We start from the raw sequence: 14,865 nt of genomic DNA, 5'->3' as shown, positions 1-14,865 counted from the left end.
GTTGTCCCCGTTCCACAGAATCGCAAGGTATCCGGCATTGAAGACGCACTGGCACACCGGCTGACCAATTGGGAATTTGCTGAAGCTTGATGGACATATTCTCGGATAGAAAAAAGCCCAGTTAGCCCCCTCTCTTCCGCCATTGCTCTGTTCCGCGGGCCCGTTTCGTTGTATACACTTACCAGAATTCCGATGGATAGGTTTCTTAGCCACACTACATAATTTACCCACCACACAAGGTGAAGGTTTAAGGGTAACAATCTTTCCAAAACATCGCGTTTAATACAGGCACCCAGATGTATGTAACAATTTGGGGTCTATTAAAACTAGTTTTCGGCAAATTAGTTCGTGGATTACGAGTATGCAGACGGGCAGATAGGCTTCTTGTAAGTCTAGGATATCTGAAAGCAGCCTACATGCCATCAAATGCAGCAGTTAGTTCAGAAAACCACTGACATGCTAAATCCAGGAGAAACAAGAACTATATCGAGCCACTTTTTTAGGCGCGTTTATTCAACTTCAGGTTTTTATATTCGCAGGAGCACATACAAGCGTGCGTTGGTGCATCGCCGCTGTGTTGGTCGATTCTTGTCAAGGGAGGAGTTTAGTTCACGGCTGTTCTGACGATTGTAGTTATTGCTGCAACAAACATGAAAGAAAATTAGAAAATAGTCCTGTTATCTACACTGTTATATAATTCAATGGGTTTAGTAGAAACGCATGTGCTTGAGCGTTCTCTTAAAACGCTCAAATTCAGCAAACTACCAAAACCTTTTCTATGTTGTTATCAAGGCGTCTGAAACGAAACGCTGCACCTTTCGAATTTGGTTTTCTAGCATGGACATTTTAAAAAGACTGCAATAAAAATTATACGACGTTAAGAGTGACACAATGTAATGTTTCTGCCCAGTGGAAGTGAAGATAGCAGGTTAAAATATTCCAAAGACCTGCTCACCTAAACAATGCGTGGCATAATTGCGATATTTCGGACTGCGTGTTTAAAGATGAAAGACCTTGAATGTTTGTTGTAAAATGTAAAACAATGAGATATCACAGCCAGAACAGTATCCCCGCCTCATTTTCTGAGCCTTTTTCGCTCTACTCGTGTACCTACTATTATCTCAATGAACTCATTTCACTACACTGTGCTTATCATGTGACATCAGAAAATATGATAATCGCAGAACAAAAGATATCAAAGGGTGGGTACATGGCTGGAGAAGGTGAGCGGATTCGTTACCGAGCCAGAAGAGGACATCTCGGCAGAATTCTTGCTTTCTACTTGAGATGGTGGCTGAAAATTCAGCCGAGAATAATGCAAACACACAGGAATACTAAGGCGCGAAGACACAGACCAACAATCGATAAAATGTAAGGTTGACAGCCACCAAACCCCCTCAACTGCAAACGCTCTAGAGAACGACGAGAGTGCAGAAACCCCGAACCACAATTGCTGCCGTGAACGACTTATTGACGCTTTTAAATGCTTCATTTTTTTGCTGTCTGACTTTTTAAAACTTCCTATTCGTTCATTCAGTCGTGGCTCTCCATACTTCAGCTGGCAGGGGTGCAGTTCCCAGAGCCTATTTAACATAATTAGGAGATAACCGCAACCCTACGAAAGCGAGAGTGCATATACTAGAGCCTTAGTTATGAGCGCTAAGTGGAAGGCAAAAAAATTCCCTCGCACTTCCCCAAGGGGGAGAGTGTGTAAGTGCGAATGCACGGTTGTTGATTGCGCGATTACGGTGGATATCGTGATCTTAATGAGTAGTCGAGAGATTACACACACGCACACAACTACAAAGAAAGATATTTCACTCGTTATTGCTGGTACCGTTGCCCGGTCCGCCATCATCGTTATCGAGATGCGGGACCAGCGACCGCTCTCGACGACGGCGCGCGCTCGACTGATACCCTCCCGCGCCACGCGGCCGCTACACGAGCGCCCTCACGCGTCGGAATGCGGAGCGCCCGCTACGCGAGCGAGAGCTCTCCCGCCCGAAGTGGAGAGGAGGCGCCCAACACCCGCAGTCACTGAGCGGAGAGAGGAGGAGGAGAGTAGCGCGCGCCAATCTCCCCCCGTTGCTAGGGAAGACGAGGAGCGCGCGCACCCGCAGCTGTTGCTATGCGGACGACGGCGGCGGACGATTCAGGCTCGCTTAAGAAGTGCATTCGCACTTAAAAAATCAAACAGTTAATACAGACATGTTGAGGTCACTTAGTGCCCCGGTGAACATAACGAGAACGGATACGTTGACCTAAAAACTTGGCACTGGAATCGCATTCCGCAACTTTTTAAATAAGGGTTTATGAACATAAACGTCCCTACAAAGAGAGCTGAAAGCTCCCGGGAACTAGTCAATCACTTTAGTACAACTACATAGTGGATGAGGACACGCACTTCCTGCTGCCTGTGCGGTTCCTGGAAATGACGGTGCATCCTCCCGCGCGCGCGGATGGTTCTGGCATTTGGGAGAGCCCGCTTCAGATGCCTCTTCAACGGGGCTCAGGCAGACTGGGATGGCTGTCGTTCCCATTCTCCGACTCTCCGGGCTGTGGCCGCATCCCACGAATGATGACAGCTTGAAATAAACGGAGGTACAAACGCTGTATTCGAAAACCACAGCACTCTATTGAACGTGCAAGGTGTATTGTTTAACGTCAGCCCACCCCAACCCGGGGATTCAATAATGGGTAATAAAAGGGATTGTGCGAAAAATGGTTCCTCTAATAAAACGAAGTGGCTAGAAGTATACGTCTTTACCCTCGTTTAAAGAACACAACCCAGTTTCAAGGTTCAACCAGGCTTCAAGGTATTTCGTTATTCAGAGGTTACAAACCAGGGCAGCTATTCCTACTCACACAAGCCTCCAACCATCGCTCGAGATATTTGAGCACAAGAGGTAAGATGGTTTTGTTATTTAATCCCCTCAAACGTACTATCCCTTCGAGTTCAGTACTTGATGACCACTTGGTCCCAAGTGTTTTTATTACATGACATACAAGGTACAGATGCTAGATTGTATTCAATGTTTTTAAACGATTTAGGCCCACCCGCCGGGAAGCGTCACTTCCGGAAGACTATAAAAATAATTTACAAGGTTTCTCGAGATTTTGCAAGGTAGTACGCCTCAGGGATTAGGGCCCCTAGGTCACCCAGTTTCTACTCTGATACGCGGTGTAGGGCGAGCACCGGATATGTGTGAGACGTCCCGACAGCTCCCATTTGAAAGCGGCTGTACAACAGGCAATGCAATACTGGCGGCTTTGGCATGATCTTCGATTTTGGGCGTTTCCTTCGCTGGGATGATGTAATATTCCAGAATGAGTATAGTCATAACACTTTTCAAGTCGGGTGACGGTGCATACTATAACCAAGGGACAGGAATTGGTGCTTCATTTAAAAGTAACCTTGCAACATATAATTACTGTCGCTGGCTGAATTCAGGCAACCCTATCACCTTGCAAGCTTTGGGTATTAGGTATCGGAGTAGTTACCATGGAAGAGATGGTTTGTGGGCAGAGACGAGCGGAGTACGAAACGATCGATTGATTGATTGTAGGGTGTAACGCGCCGAAGCAACGCAAGCGATGAGGCGCAGCGTAGTGGAGGACTCCGGAATAATTTTCAGTACCTGGGGATATTTAACGTGCACCGAAATCTCGTACACACGGGCGTTTTTGCTTTTCGCCTCCATCAGACAAGCGGACGAACCCGTGACTTCGTGCTCAGCAGCGCAACAACATAGCCACTGAACCACCGCGGCGGGTGGATTACGAAACGAGCGCAGCCACTCTGTAAATATCCACCCCGCAAAAATTGGAATTACATTCGCAAATTACCCTGCTAGGGCAAAGGTGTGGCAAAGTATATGCTGCTGGCAACATTTTTTCACCTTGATTCGGTTATACCCTTGTAATACGGCACTTCCATTCGCGACTGAGTCAATCCAGATGGAGATAAATGCGGATCGGGAGCTCCCGCACGGCCGATTTCAATCGCGATCGAGCCCGGTCCCGCTCAAACTTACTCATGGTTTCCTAATTCGGAATGAAATTTTCAAGCGCGATCGAAAAGGAGCGGCGATTGCTAGTCTCCGCATTGCTAGTCTCCGCTGAGCAATGCAATAAACGGTGGCAACTTAAAATAACGCCAGAAATTGTGTCACACAACGTGACTACAATATGCGTGCGATAATATTTATATAGTTACTAATACATACTTTCACAAATCGCATTTGCGCGCCCTCAACACCGCCTGTCAATCCAACAAGAAACAGAAATGGCGTCACCACGGCTGCTGGCGCCTGTATCGACTAGAGAATTTCTTGTTAGTTCATCTTGCTATATTGCTGCTATTGCGGCAAAGAAGAAAAAACACGGCGAAACCGTCCCGTCATCGCAAAAAAGGAGCTCACGAACCAAAACACAAAACTTTGAACCCGTTGCTACAAATTACAATGCTGCAACTCATGGCCTTGGAACGGCTGCGAATTTGACTGACGCCGCCCACGACTGCGGAGGTCTTCTAGACGCCTTCCGGAAAATATCCTTTTTTTTTGTCGCCTTCTGCCATACGCGATAGCAACAGGGCAACTTCTCAATCGGTATTAAAATGTTCCGCATTGCAGCGGCGGTGCATCGAGCGTGCTCGAAAGAACACTCCCGCTACTCCTCAATGAGGGTAGCAAGTGGCCGGGTGTGAAATGTATTATATCGGTTAAATTCGTAGATAATGGCCTCCCCGAGTTCGGGGGCACCACTAAAATACAAGCGAAGCAGGTCAGTAGAAAAGCTCACAAAATACAATTTTGTAGTCTTCCGCAGTCAATATAATTGTTGACCTAGAAAACTGTAGTAAATTATTATACTAATAATGGGCTCCTAAAGAAACACACCTTGCCTTTGTGAGTAAGAAAACAAGTAGGGTAAACGAGAAACTTCAGGTAGACTGATACGACAATATAAAAGAGCGCTAGTTTAGGCTGCGAAGCTATCTCACCTGACGTTATTTGCTCACAACAAAATCAAGCGAGTGTTGTAATCCCAAAGACTAATTTTTGGCCAGCTACGAATTCTAACCTACAACAACAAGAATAAAGAATAAAGAAGACAGGTACATTTGCACTTAATAACTATACGAAAGGTAAAGCGACAATAAGAAGAATGGAGAACCAGACATTTAAAGTGCGTTAACACAGGTAACTTGTGTGACTTAATCGGGCCTGCGTCAATGACGGTTCTGATGACGTTACTTTCACGCGGGAGATTCTCGTATTGATTTCGGGGAAATGTATATACGGCCAAACGCTTTATCTGTAACGCACCTGCAGCTGAAGGCACATCCGACATACCTACCCACTATTGTGAGACCATGGCGGTCAGTGCTGACTTTACAATAATTCCGGCTCCTCCCAGTGCTTGGTTGGCGTATGCTCGGAGCGCGACGCTCTGCGGACCTCTGTCATGTTTCCCCTGCTATGGCACTTTTCTAGAACTACTCCATCCGCCATTTATGAACGCCTGAATTATATTAGACGAATACGTGTTGGGAACATTTTTACTTGATTAATATGTTTCAGTTTAATTATTCTGTCTCATGGTTTTCGCGTATCTAGAACGGACGAGCATCCTCTTAGGTCTCTGTTGTGGATCTCTTTTAGCGCTGCACATACTTGCTCCTTGTAGCGATGAACTACAGTATTTCTGACATCTCAAAATTACAATTGCCTATGGAAAGTCGCGTATAAACTGCACCAGCATTTAACAGTGTTTATAAAAAAAGTTCTGTTCCCCTCCCTGTATACGGTAACGTAAAATCCTGCCAGTAAGGCTAACCAGTCACGGACTAAATAAACGAACCACATCCAAATCAAACAAATTTGCTCTACAAATAGATTTCCTTGTCTACATTAAAACCGAGTAAAATTGAAGCGCTAAAATTAAGGCTCTTTTCTCTTCACGAAACATTGATGATTACCCATATGAAGCTGTTGTAACAAAAGGACAATTGAGCCCGTCTTTGCGTATTTAACATAGAATGTAGCTGATGCACGCTCTACTTCCACACAACGGCAGGTTCCACAGTCATTCTTGATTCACCCACTCACAAGCAATGAAGTTCGTTCTGCTATCATCAGCCTCCCAGCACCTACTGCAGGTCTTCAGAACATTCACACCTGCTACATCAAGGATGCCGTTGAAATTATATCTGATAGCCTCGTCTACATTCTAAATCTAGTCTTTAAAGCTGCAGCCTTGCCGGAAGAGCGGAATTGAATTGAGTGCTGCGTTTAATATATTTCTTTGAATAACTGCACATTGATGCCTAAACTACAATTTTTAGTTTGATCAGCAATACATAATCGAAGAACGTGTTTTAAACTGGAAAAACTTTAACATAGTATGGCCTAGACAGTTCAGATTTCGCCCCAGTTATTCCACTAACCATGCCTTTACAGCATTTACTGATGTACTTGAAAGAAGACCATTGTTGACGGCAAATTGTTAGATCTGTGTTGATACATTTTACCGAGGCACTTTTTTCGTTCATTATGACCTGTTTTTTGGAAAAAAATAACCTAATGAGGATCAGGACCACATTTAAACTTTATTATGAATCGAGAACAATTTGTTAGCGTTGATCGAGAAGAAGCCGTCAGCGTATGGCATGAAAGTTCGGACATAAAAATAGAAATTGCAGGTGCATCGTGAGGGTGTGTCTTTGGTCCACTCTTGTTGTTCATATACGTTAAAATGTCCTCAGCTGCCTTCCTCGCACAACTTTCTGCCAACTTTACCAGCACGACACAACCATTCACACCAGCAACATAGGCATCGGTGAAATAACAGAGCAGATAAACAATGAACTCAGGCACCTTAGGGTGTGTGCAACAGCAACAAAGTAGGTAATATTCCTACTGAGACACCGTTTATTATTATTAGTTCGTCCAAGCTCGTGCACGATTTTCTCTTCTTAGTAATTCACTCGAACACCTTATACCCAAATGACCAGTGCCTGTTTCTTCGGGCACAATAGTCTGCTCCCTTAAATTTACCTAGCGCCCCCCCCCCCCCCCTCCACACACACACATTCATAGTTTAAACGCAACACATCCTAGGATCCCGGTTTTTTTTTTTGGAAGACGGCCTTTATATCTCAGATTATCAAGGCTCGTTCACCGTCACTACTATTTTGTTCTCATTCACATCTACTACTCTATCTTGTCTTGGGCATTACCTTTTATTCGCTCTAATTTCTTTCCAGCATATTAAAAACTATTCCGTAGAGCTGATTACACGCAGCCAGTGCAACACTAACGTGCCACCACTTTTTAGATGTCCAACCCTTCTCGCTGTCGGCAACTTGCACTGCATAACCTGTGAATAATTGCTTATTGTTTTGCCACCAATCCAGAATACCTGTACATAACCAATAGGAAGAAACCGAACAAATTTAAAACGATGCCGTTATTATTTATTCACACCTATCGGCTTCCCAGAGTACCTACAAACTAGGAAAATCAATCGTTAGGTTTCGCTGCAACAATGCACTGGACAGCTTGTGTCCACTGAACTGGAAGACTCGCTCAGGTCATTTCTCCCTGGATTATTCTTGTGCGCTATTTGCCGATTGGTACCCTTGGGAATTCGTTATTATGCTAGTGATCTTAATAATCAATCTCGAAGTCTCAAATTCCACAGAAGGGTATTTTGTGTTTCAGAACTAGTTCTGCCACACAAGCATATAATATTTATTGACATTTTTTATCATCTTTTTTGCCTTTATCTTTGTACCTGCAAGTGCAAGTGCAAGTGCACTGTACTTTTTAATAGCAAATAAAGATGTAGTTCTAACATCATTATCATAATATTAGCAAAATAATTTAACTGAAAAACGTTCACCAACCTTTAATTGCACAGGTGTCATGTGGGAATCAGCGACGGCTCTGTTCGGATTGTAGTTCGCGTCGATCATGCTGTCACAAGCGAATTTCGAGTGTAGAACTGGGGACGTCACAGCAATGTCAGGATGACCTGAACAAAGAAAAAAATATATTCCTATAATAGTTCACGCATTTGGCGACGTTACTTTTCCTGCTACGGCGGCGATCTCATTTTCTCCGTCTAATCCCCTTCCAAGCAGATATAAAGCTTTAAGTCGTGCTTAAAGTCATGCTGTGGTCTCTGCAGCTTTAAGTCATGCTGTGGTCTCTGCTAAACAGCGCTATTTTCAGCATACTCTTCCAAACTTTCTTACTAATGCACCTGATAAGTTCTGGAGATTTCTAAGCAAAAAGAAACAACCTCTAAGCCCCATGATGCATGACGGCACAGTTATCACCGACAAAAAAACCATTGCTCAACAATTCAACCGCTACTTCGCCAGTGTTTTTCACCACAAGATGTAGCTATTCCTACCAAAACTTCCTGTTCCCCAAGCCAGACTGATATTGTGTCACAACCCGGTGTATTTGAAATGTTATTGAATTTAAAAACAAAAGCAAATCCAGGTCCTGATAACATTTCAAACACTTTCTTGCGCCGTTATGCTGAGATGCTTTCTCACTTTCTTGTTGTCATTTTTTGTTCATCACTCAATTCAGGTGTTCTACTATTTCAATGGAAAATAGGGCGCGTAGTACCCGTCTTGAAGAAAGGTGACAGTGCTTTCTTCAGTAACTATCGTCCCATATCATAACTTCATCATGCTGCAAGATGCTTGAGCACATTATAGCTACTTACATAACAACGTTCCTGAATGACAATGTCGTACTTTCTTCCTTCCAACATGGATTTCGCAAAGGTTTTTCTACGGTCACTCAGTTAACATCAGTGGTTCATAGCTTTGCCCAGGTCCTTGATAAGTCAGGTCAGGTTGACGTTATTTTTATTGATTTTTGTAAAGCCTTTGACCTCGTCCCACATGGCAAACTATTGCATAAGCTCGAAACTATTGGCCTTCTACCTTTCATTATTAACTGGGTTTCTGCGTATTTGTCTAACCGTGTTCAATTTGTAAGCATTGATGGTCATAATTCCGACGAACTCCCTGTCAAATCCGGCGTTCCCCAGGGAAGCGTCTTAGGTCCCTTACTTTTTTTAATTTATATAAATGACCTCCCTAACGTTATCCCGGACTCTATACAACTTAGGCTATTTGCTGATGACTGTGTTTTGTTTAAGGAAATTTCTAACCATGACGACCAACGACTACTTAATTCCTCCTTGCATAACATTATTGCATGGTGTAATGAATGGGGGATGCAGCTTAATCCAGATAAAACTGTTTTTATGAAAATTACCAACAAAAGAAATAGTCTTTCCTTCCCATACCATCTTCCTTCTCGTCCACTTTCAGAAGTTAATTAATATAAATACTTAGGCGTAACTTTAACCAATAACCTTAGTTGGAATAAACACGTTAAAAATATTTGCTCATCCGCCTTTCGTAAACTCTGTTTTTTTAGACATAAACTGCGCCATACTCCTGCTAACGTTAGGCTCCTCGCTTATACCTCCATAATAAGGCCAAAATTAGAATATGCATGTTCGGTATGGCACCCTTACCGAAAAATTAACATCGATGCCCTTGAAATGATTCAACGTAAAGCTGTCCGATCTATATTCTCCAAATATCGTGGAACTGACTCTCCTACCCTCTTGTTGAAGAAAAATGGAATTCCTACGCTGCAAATTCGAAGAAAATGTTACGACTAAAATTTATGTTTCTACTAAAAAACAACAAATTATTTATGCAACCTGACTCTTACATCAAGCCATCCACAGACCGGTTGTCAAGAAATAGGCACCTCCAATCACTTTCCAACACTACGCCAGAACTAACATCTTCAAATACTCGTTTTTCCCTCGAACCATAACAGAGTGGAACCAGCTTTCACCCTCAAACGTTGAAAACCTTGATGCCATCCAAAAAGCTGTTTGCTGATATGTGTTTTCATGTACACCTTGATGTTATGCCCCTCCTGCTTGGGCCCTTCAATGGGCCTGCAGTATGTAACAAATAAATAAATAAAAAAGAGTTTTTATATTTCTTAAGGATTCCTTGACACATTGTATTGTTTAAGCTAGGTTTTTCTTCTTAGTTTTTTGAGGAGCATTCCCTCCAGGCTTTGCACTTAATATTCTCAAGGTAAGTTCTAGGAGGGGTGAAGTGATTGTACTGTCAACATGAATGTGCATGAATGTATTCGCTGTATAGATAGCAGCAGTGCATTTCCACCATGAAAACTTCAAAGGGGTGATGTTTTTGTACACCTCCAGTACAGAGCACTTCACTGACGGAAAAAACCGCGCTGCAACCCACAGTACGCATAACCTGTCTCACAGAAATTTTCACGCCCCCAAAATGTCCGTGATCGCTTAGCCTTTGTCCGACAAACAACACGTTTCCATCATCGTATTACGGTTTATTATCTCCCTCTCTCCCTCCCTCCCTCCCTCCCTCCCTCCCTCCCTCCCTCCCTCCCTCCCCCCCCCTCTCTCTCTCTCCCTCCCTCCCTCCCTCCCTCTCTCTCTCTCTCTCTCTCTCTCTCTCTCTCTCTCTCCCTCTCTAACCCCTTGCAAAGGAGTTTCACAGTTTAATCTGCCACATTGGATAGAATGTAACAATTTTGGCGACTGTCCTAAAATGTCTCTATCCTTCGGGCGCTGTGAATATAAAGCGGCATGCTACTCTCCGATGGTCTCAGTCGACGGTCGTCCGCGTTACGCTTGCACTCTCTCGCAGTACTCGACGATTGCTTGATGCAATCGTCGAGCCCCTAACTGTGCACTTTACGGACCAGAAGGCACTCATTCTCGTCTGCAATAAAGACCGTACCTGAGCATACGTGTACTGCATGTGCATTGCATGGTGAAAATGGAAAATTACGCCCACCTCCCCTTCGCGTGAGAATCCCTGATATAAGCGTATTTAATACGATGGAAAACGCCAATAGAGCCCCCCATGAGATGCGTTGCATCACACCAGGGTTCTTGCCAGGAGAGGTGGGCGTAGTTTTTTTCCTATGCCTCCAACCCGTTATCAAACTAAACACGGTATACAGCAGACACGTCACAAACGGGAAGAGCCTTGGGCCGCTCTGCAGACTCTAGCAGGCGTAAACATGCGAAGGGCAATTAAACTTCGCAATTCGATATCTCGGAGCGCGGATGCGCTAGAAAAAGTCTCCCAAATGAAACTGCGTGAAAACACGAAAGCGTCCCACTGTTCAATACAAACATGTCAGGTTACTGCAGCCGCAACAAAGTTAATTATTCAATTTTAGTTAATTAGGCCACCGAAATTATTAATTACTACGTCATACTGTGTCCCCCTGGGCGCATAACCTCACTGTTGAGGTGGTGTTCACGTCAGTCGAAGCACATAATTTAAAAAAAGTATCACTTTGATCACCGCGTATTAACAACTATTTACAACGCGGAGTAAGCCTGGATGCGTTGAGGTAACCAGCAGCGTAAATTCAGGGCCGAGCGTCGTTGTTCTTGTGCCCGTTCACCAGCGGCGGAGCGCCGATCGTATGTTTGTCTCTAACAGGGATTTCCCCGTGCGAATATTTTGAGCGGGCAAGATAATCTTAACGCGTGTTAAGCACACCTCGGCTGTGAAGCACGCCGTAAAAGATGGCCGCGGTTCTGTTAAAAACACCTGGTGATCAATATGGTCGCCGAAATCAAGGTACACAAGCGTTTTCTCTTGTTTTGCTTTTGGTCAATATGCAGCGCCGTGGCAGAGATCGAGCTCAACGCGAATGAAACCGAGAAAAAAGGTCAACCAGCGAGCCTGCTGCCATGCCATTTATAATATTTACGGTTCTGTGTATACATGAGCGCGAAGCTTTTCTGGCTTTATAGCGAGTTTTTTGTTGCGAATTGTACGGAAAAGTAATTTAAAATGACCAATTGAGCAATGATCCAACACTGCAAATGTGCTTATATCACTTTGCTTAATTGGATGAAATCGTTTCTGCCAGCGTCGAATGCTGTTAGAGAAACTCGTGGTTGCCGGGCGACGCCTGTAGAACTGATGCACGCCCAAACGCCGCAGGACAAGTACATAGTCGTTGTATGAACAATTATTTGCTGGTGCATTTTTGATGATAGAACATCAACCCCTTACTTTTGTTTACTGTTGTCCTCAATTGTAATGGGAGTAGGGCCCTTATTATGGTTTAGGAAACGAATGGCGTTCACAGTTACAGAGCACCGGAGTTTTCGCTTCATACTCCGGTGCTATTCATACCACTGGGAGTCCGTTAACTGAGACAAAAACGTAATACACACCCGTGCTTTCGAGCGTTCTAACTGCCAAAGTTTCTGGGTTCGAGGAAACTCGTTTTGGATATTTAAGTGTTATTGTTCTTTTTAGGCATGCAGTCATCTTCAAGGTTTTTTTAAAGCCTCGGTAAGTGCATTGTCAGAACTAAGGCTGTATGAATGATGACCCACTTGCCTGGCATGCCGTACTTGCTTGTTATAAGGTCTGGTGACTGGTATACGTCACTGGAGACACATTCACTGAAGCTCTTTTGAGAAGGGCACCTGTGAGTTTGCGACACAAATAGTATTTTACAATCTAACTTTATTTGCACTGAGTAGAAAAATGTTACTTACTGTTGTGGTAGAAGGTATGTTCATAATTAATCTTGGAAGCAACAAATATACAGCAATTTTTTTCCGTATTTTAACCACGGTTATTTATCTCTAATCACTGATGAAATATAAACTTTTCTGCGCGCTGAAACAGCAAGTTTACACAACCGCCATTTTTTCTTTCTTTAAATTAGGGAACAAGTATCGACTCTAACGCACATCGCAGCTGACTCTTTGAGACAAGATATTTCGCAGTTCCACCGCGACCACTTGTAATTACAGTCAAACCATCCAAATTTTAGTATGTAATATACGTCCGCATAATATTGCTATTAAGAGATCATTGGCAAATAAATTCGCCCGGCACTACGCACAAGAACACAGATTCTGTGCATTTTGGCTGAAATAGTATGTCATATAAGGAGGGACAAATCAGTTCGCGTCTGTGTTCATTCTTTATTGTTTTGCTTTCTGTTACTTAATATTAATTCAGCAAACCGAAAAATGGTCTTTCATCTTCTAGGCGAGTGCAGTCCACTTACTTTTCAAGTTCAACAGATTCCGCTTGTTCTGGAACCAAAGACATACCACATTATAAAATACAGGCACTCACTTGACAACAACAATTTGCAGACGTGGAAAAGTTGCAGTTCAGTCAATGCCTTTAAATGTTTGTGGCAAGATAGTAAAATTACTGTTTAGCCGAAAGTATTGTTGGATTATTATTGTTACTTATTGTGATCAGGTGGGAAGACGCTTGCTTTACAGTTGTCTCACACCTCAACGTTTCTAAAAGCTAACTCGAGGTACGACCATATAAAACACACTCAAAAAGCAGCAAAATGCTGTTTGTGTAAAAAAACGGTAATCTTCTCAATTACAATTTGATGACAGGGCAAACAGTGGAGTTGGTGTAGTTCATTAGCCCTATTTTGGCTTTCTTCGGTTTGCCTCTTTCACAGGAAAAAGATGGTTACAAACTGAAGCTTTTTTTATGAAAACTGAGTTACATCAAAGTCCACAATCCACCCTCAAAAAGTCCACAATCTAAACTGCCAGTCTGAAGCGAGAGTGACGTCAGCGCTGCCGAAGTCCAAAGCCAGCGCCAGCGTTGCGAACCCAAAGGAAATTTTGAGCTCCTAAATGCGATAATGCCTCAGTCGTATACACGCCGGTCTTATAACACGGGGAACCCAGTTTTGATTTCGACTCCGGAGAGGCTTTCCTTTCGTTCGAATTGGCTGCACATGTTATTGTTCCCCGCTTCTGCTAACCCCGTACCCCGCTTGGCCTTTGGGGTGGCGCAATGGTTAGGCTGCCGGTGTTATGGCGTGAAAATGTCGACTTCGATTCCCGGGACCACTCTAACCACCTCTTTTAGATGCGAAGCATCTCATGGTCGGGGCTATGTCCCGCGTGCGCCGTCCGCACTCCACTGCGCTTGCGCGTCTCTCCTTTATTCTCCTCTCCTCCAGCTGCATAACACTGCGCATGCGCGGCTCTCCTCCATTCTCCTCTCCCCAGCTGTATAAAAGCAGGCTCGCGCTGCGCGGCATTCAGTCTGCTCCGAGGCACCGCATGCGCCGGTTCTGCTCCGGTGCTGTAGGATGAGATCGGATGGAACCAACAGCCCCGAACCAACGGCCCCCCGGGAATGGGAATTTGACTGTACCCCCATGCTGCTTCGCATACTACTCATGGTTCCCCTACTGGAAAGTGGTGTAATTTTTTAGTTGCGGCGCGCCCTCCTAACCCCCCGCTTGTTGGCTGCTTGTATCCTCGCCACTTTCCGTGACACTTTTTTGCCCAGCATTTTTCCACTCTCCACTTCGGCGATGAGGACTATTTTCTGTTGATGATCCGCACGGACAAATGTTAAGTTTAAACAGCTTCGCTGGTAACGTCAACTGCCAGCGTCGATTATACGGCATCTCTTTTCTAAGTACGTGCGTGCTGGCGTCTTAAAAGGGCTGAATGCAGGCCAGTAGGACAATTTTTCCGCAGAAACGTTCATGTTGCAATGTTTTATCAATGAGCTGAAGATTTACCGCAGATAAGGCTAACGTTCAGCAGCGCGGTTTCTAGTTAACAATAATGGTGGACATTTTACGATTCGTTCTGAAAAGTTCCGCGTTTTTGTGTCTACACAGAAGTTTCTAGCTGCGATAATATTTAGGTACTCGTTTCTCTTAAAAGAGCAGTGTCTGTTTTTGAACTAAGAGGCTGACAAATGTTTTTGAAGAGTGC

The 14,865-nt window shown here is 44.0% G+C and overlaps 1 protein-coding gene across 1 annotated transcript in view; it reads right to left on the bottom strand.

The window, feature by feature from the left end:
• Positions 1–482: 482 nt before the first annotated feature.
• LOC144179424 (neural cell adhesion molecule 2-like) overlaps positions 483–14,865 on the bottom strand; it is a 187,494-nt gene continuing 173,111 nt past the window's right edge. Inside the window, exons 10-14 of the mRNA XM_077707775.1 lie at positions 13,161–13,188; positions 12,479–12,567; positions 7,913–8,040; positions 2,405–2,585; positions 483–639 (exon numbers count right to left, since the gene is read on the bottom strand). Coding sequence (XP_077563901.1) covers positions 605–639; positions 2,405–2,585; positions 7,913–8,040; positions 12,479–12,567; positions 13,161–13,188 — 461 coding nt within the window. The 3' untranslated portion in view covers positions 483–604. The remainder of the gene's footprint in view (positions 640–2,404; positions 2,586–7,912; positions 8,041–12,478; positions 12,568–13,160; positions 13,189–14,865) is intronic.

This window comes from Haemaphysalis longicornis, unplaced genomic scaffold (genome assembly GCF_048455015.1).
Source record: "Haemaphysalis longicornis isolate Haplotype H1 unplaced genomic scaffold, Haemaphysalis longicornis Haplotype H1 scaffold_4, whole genome shotgun sequence".
NCBI lineage: Eukaryota > Metazoa > Arthropoda > Arachnida > Ixodida > Ixodidae > Haemaphysalis > Haemaphysalis longicornis.
Note: the sequence above shows the minus strand (reverse complement) of the source record. Positions and strands in the feature narration are given on the sequence as shown.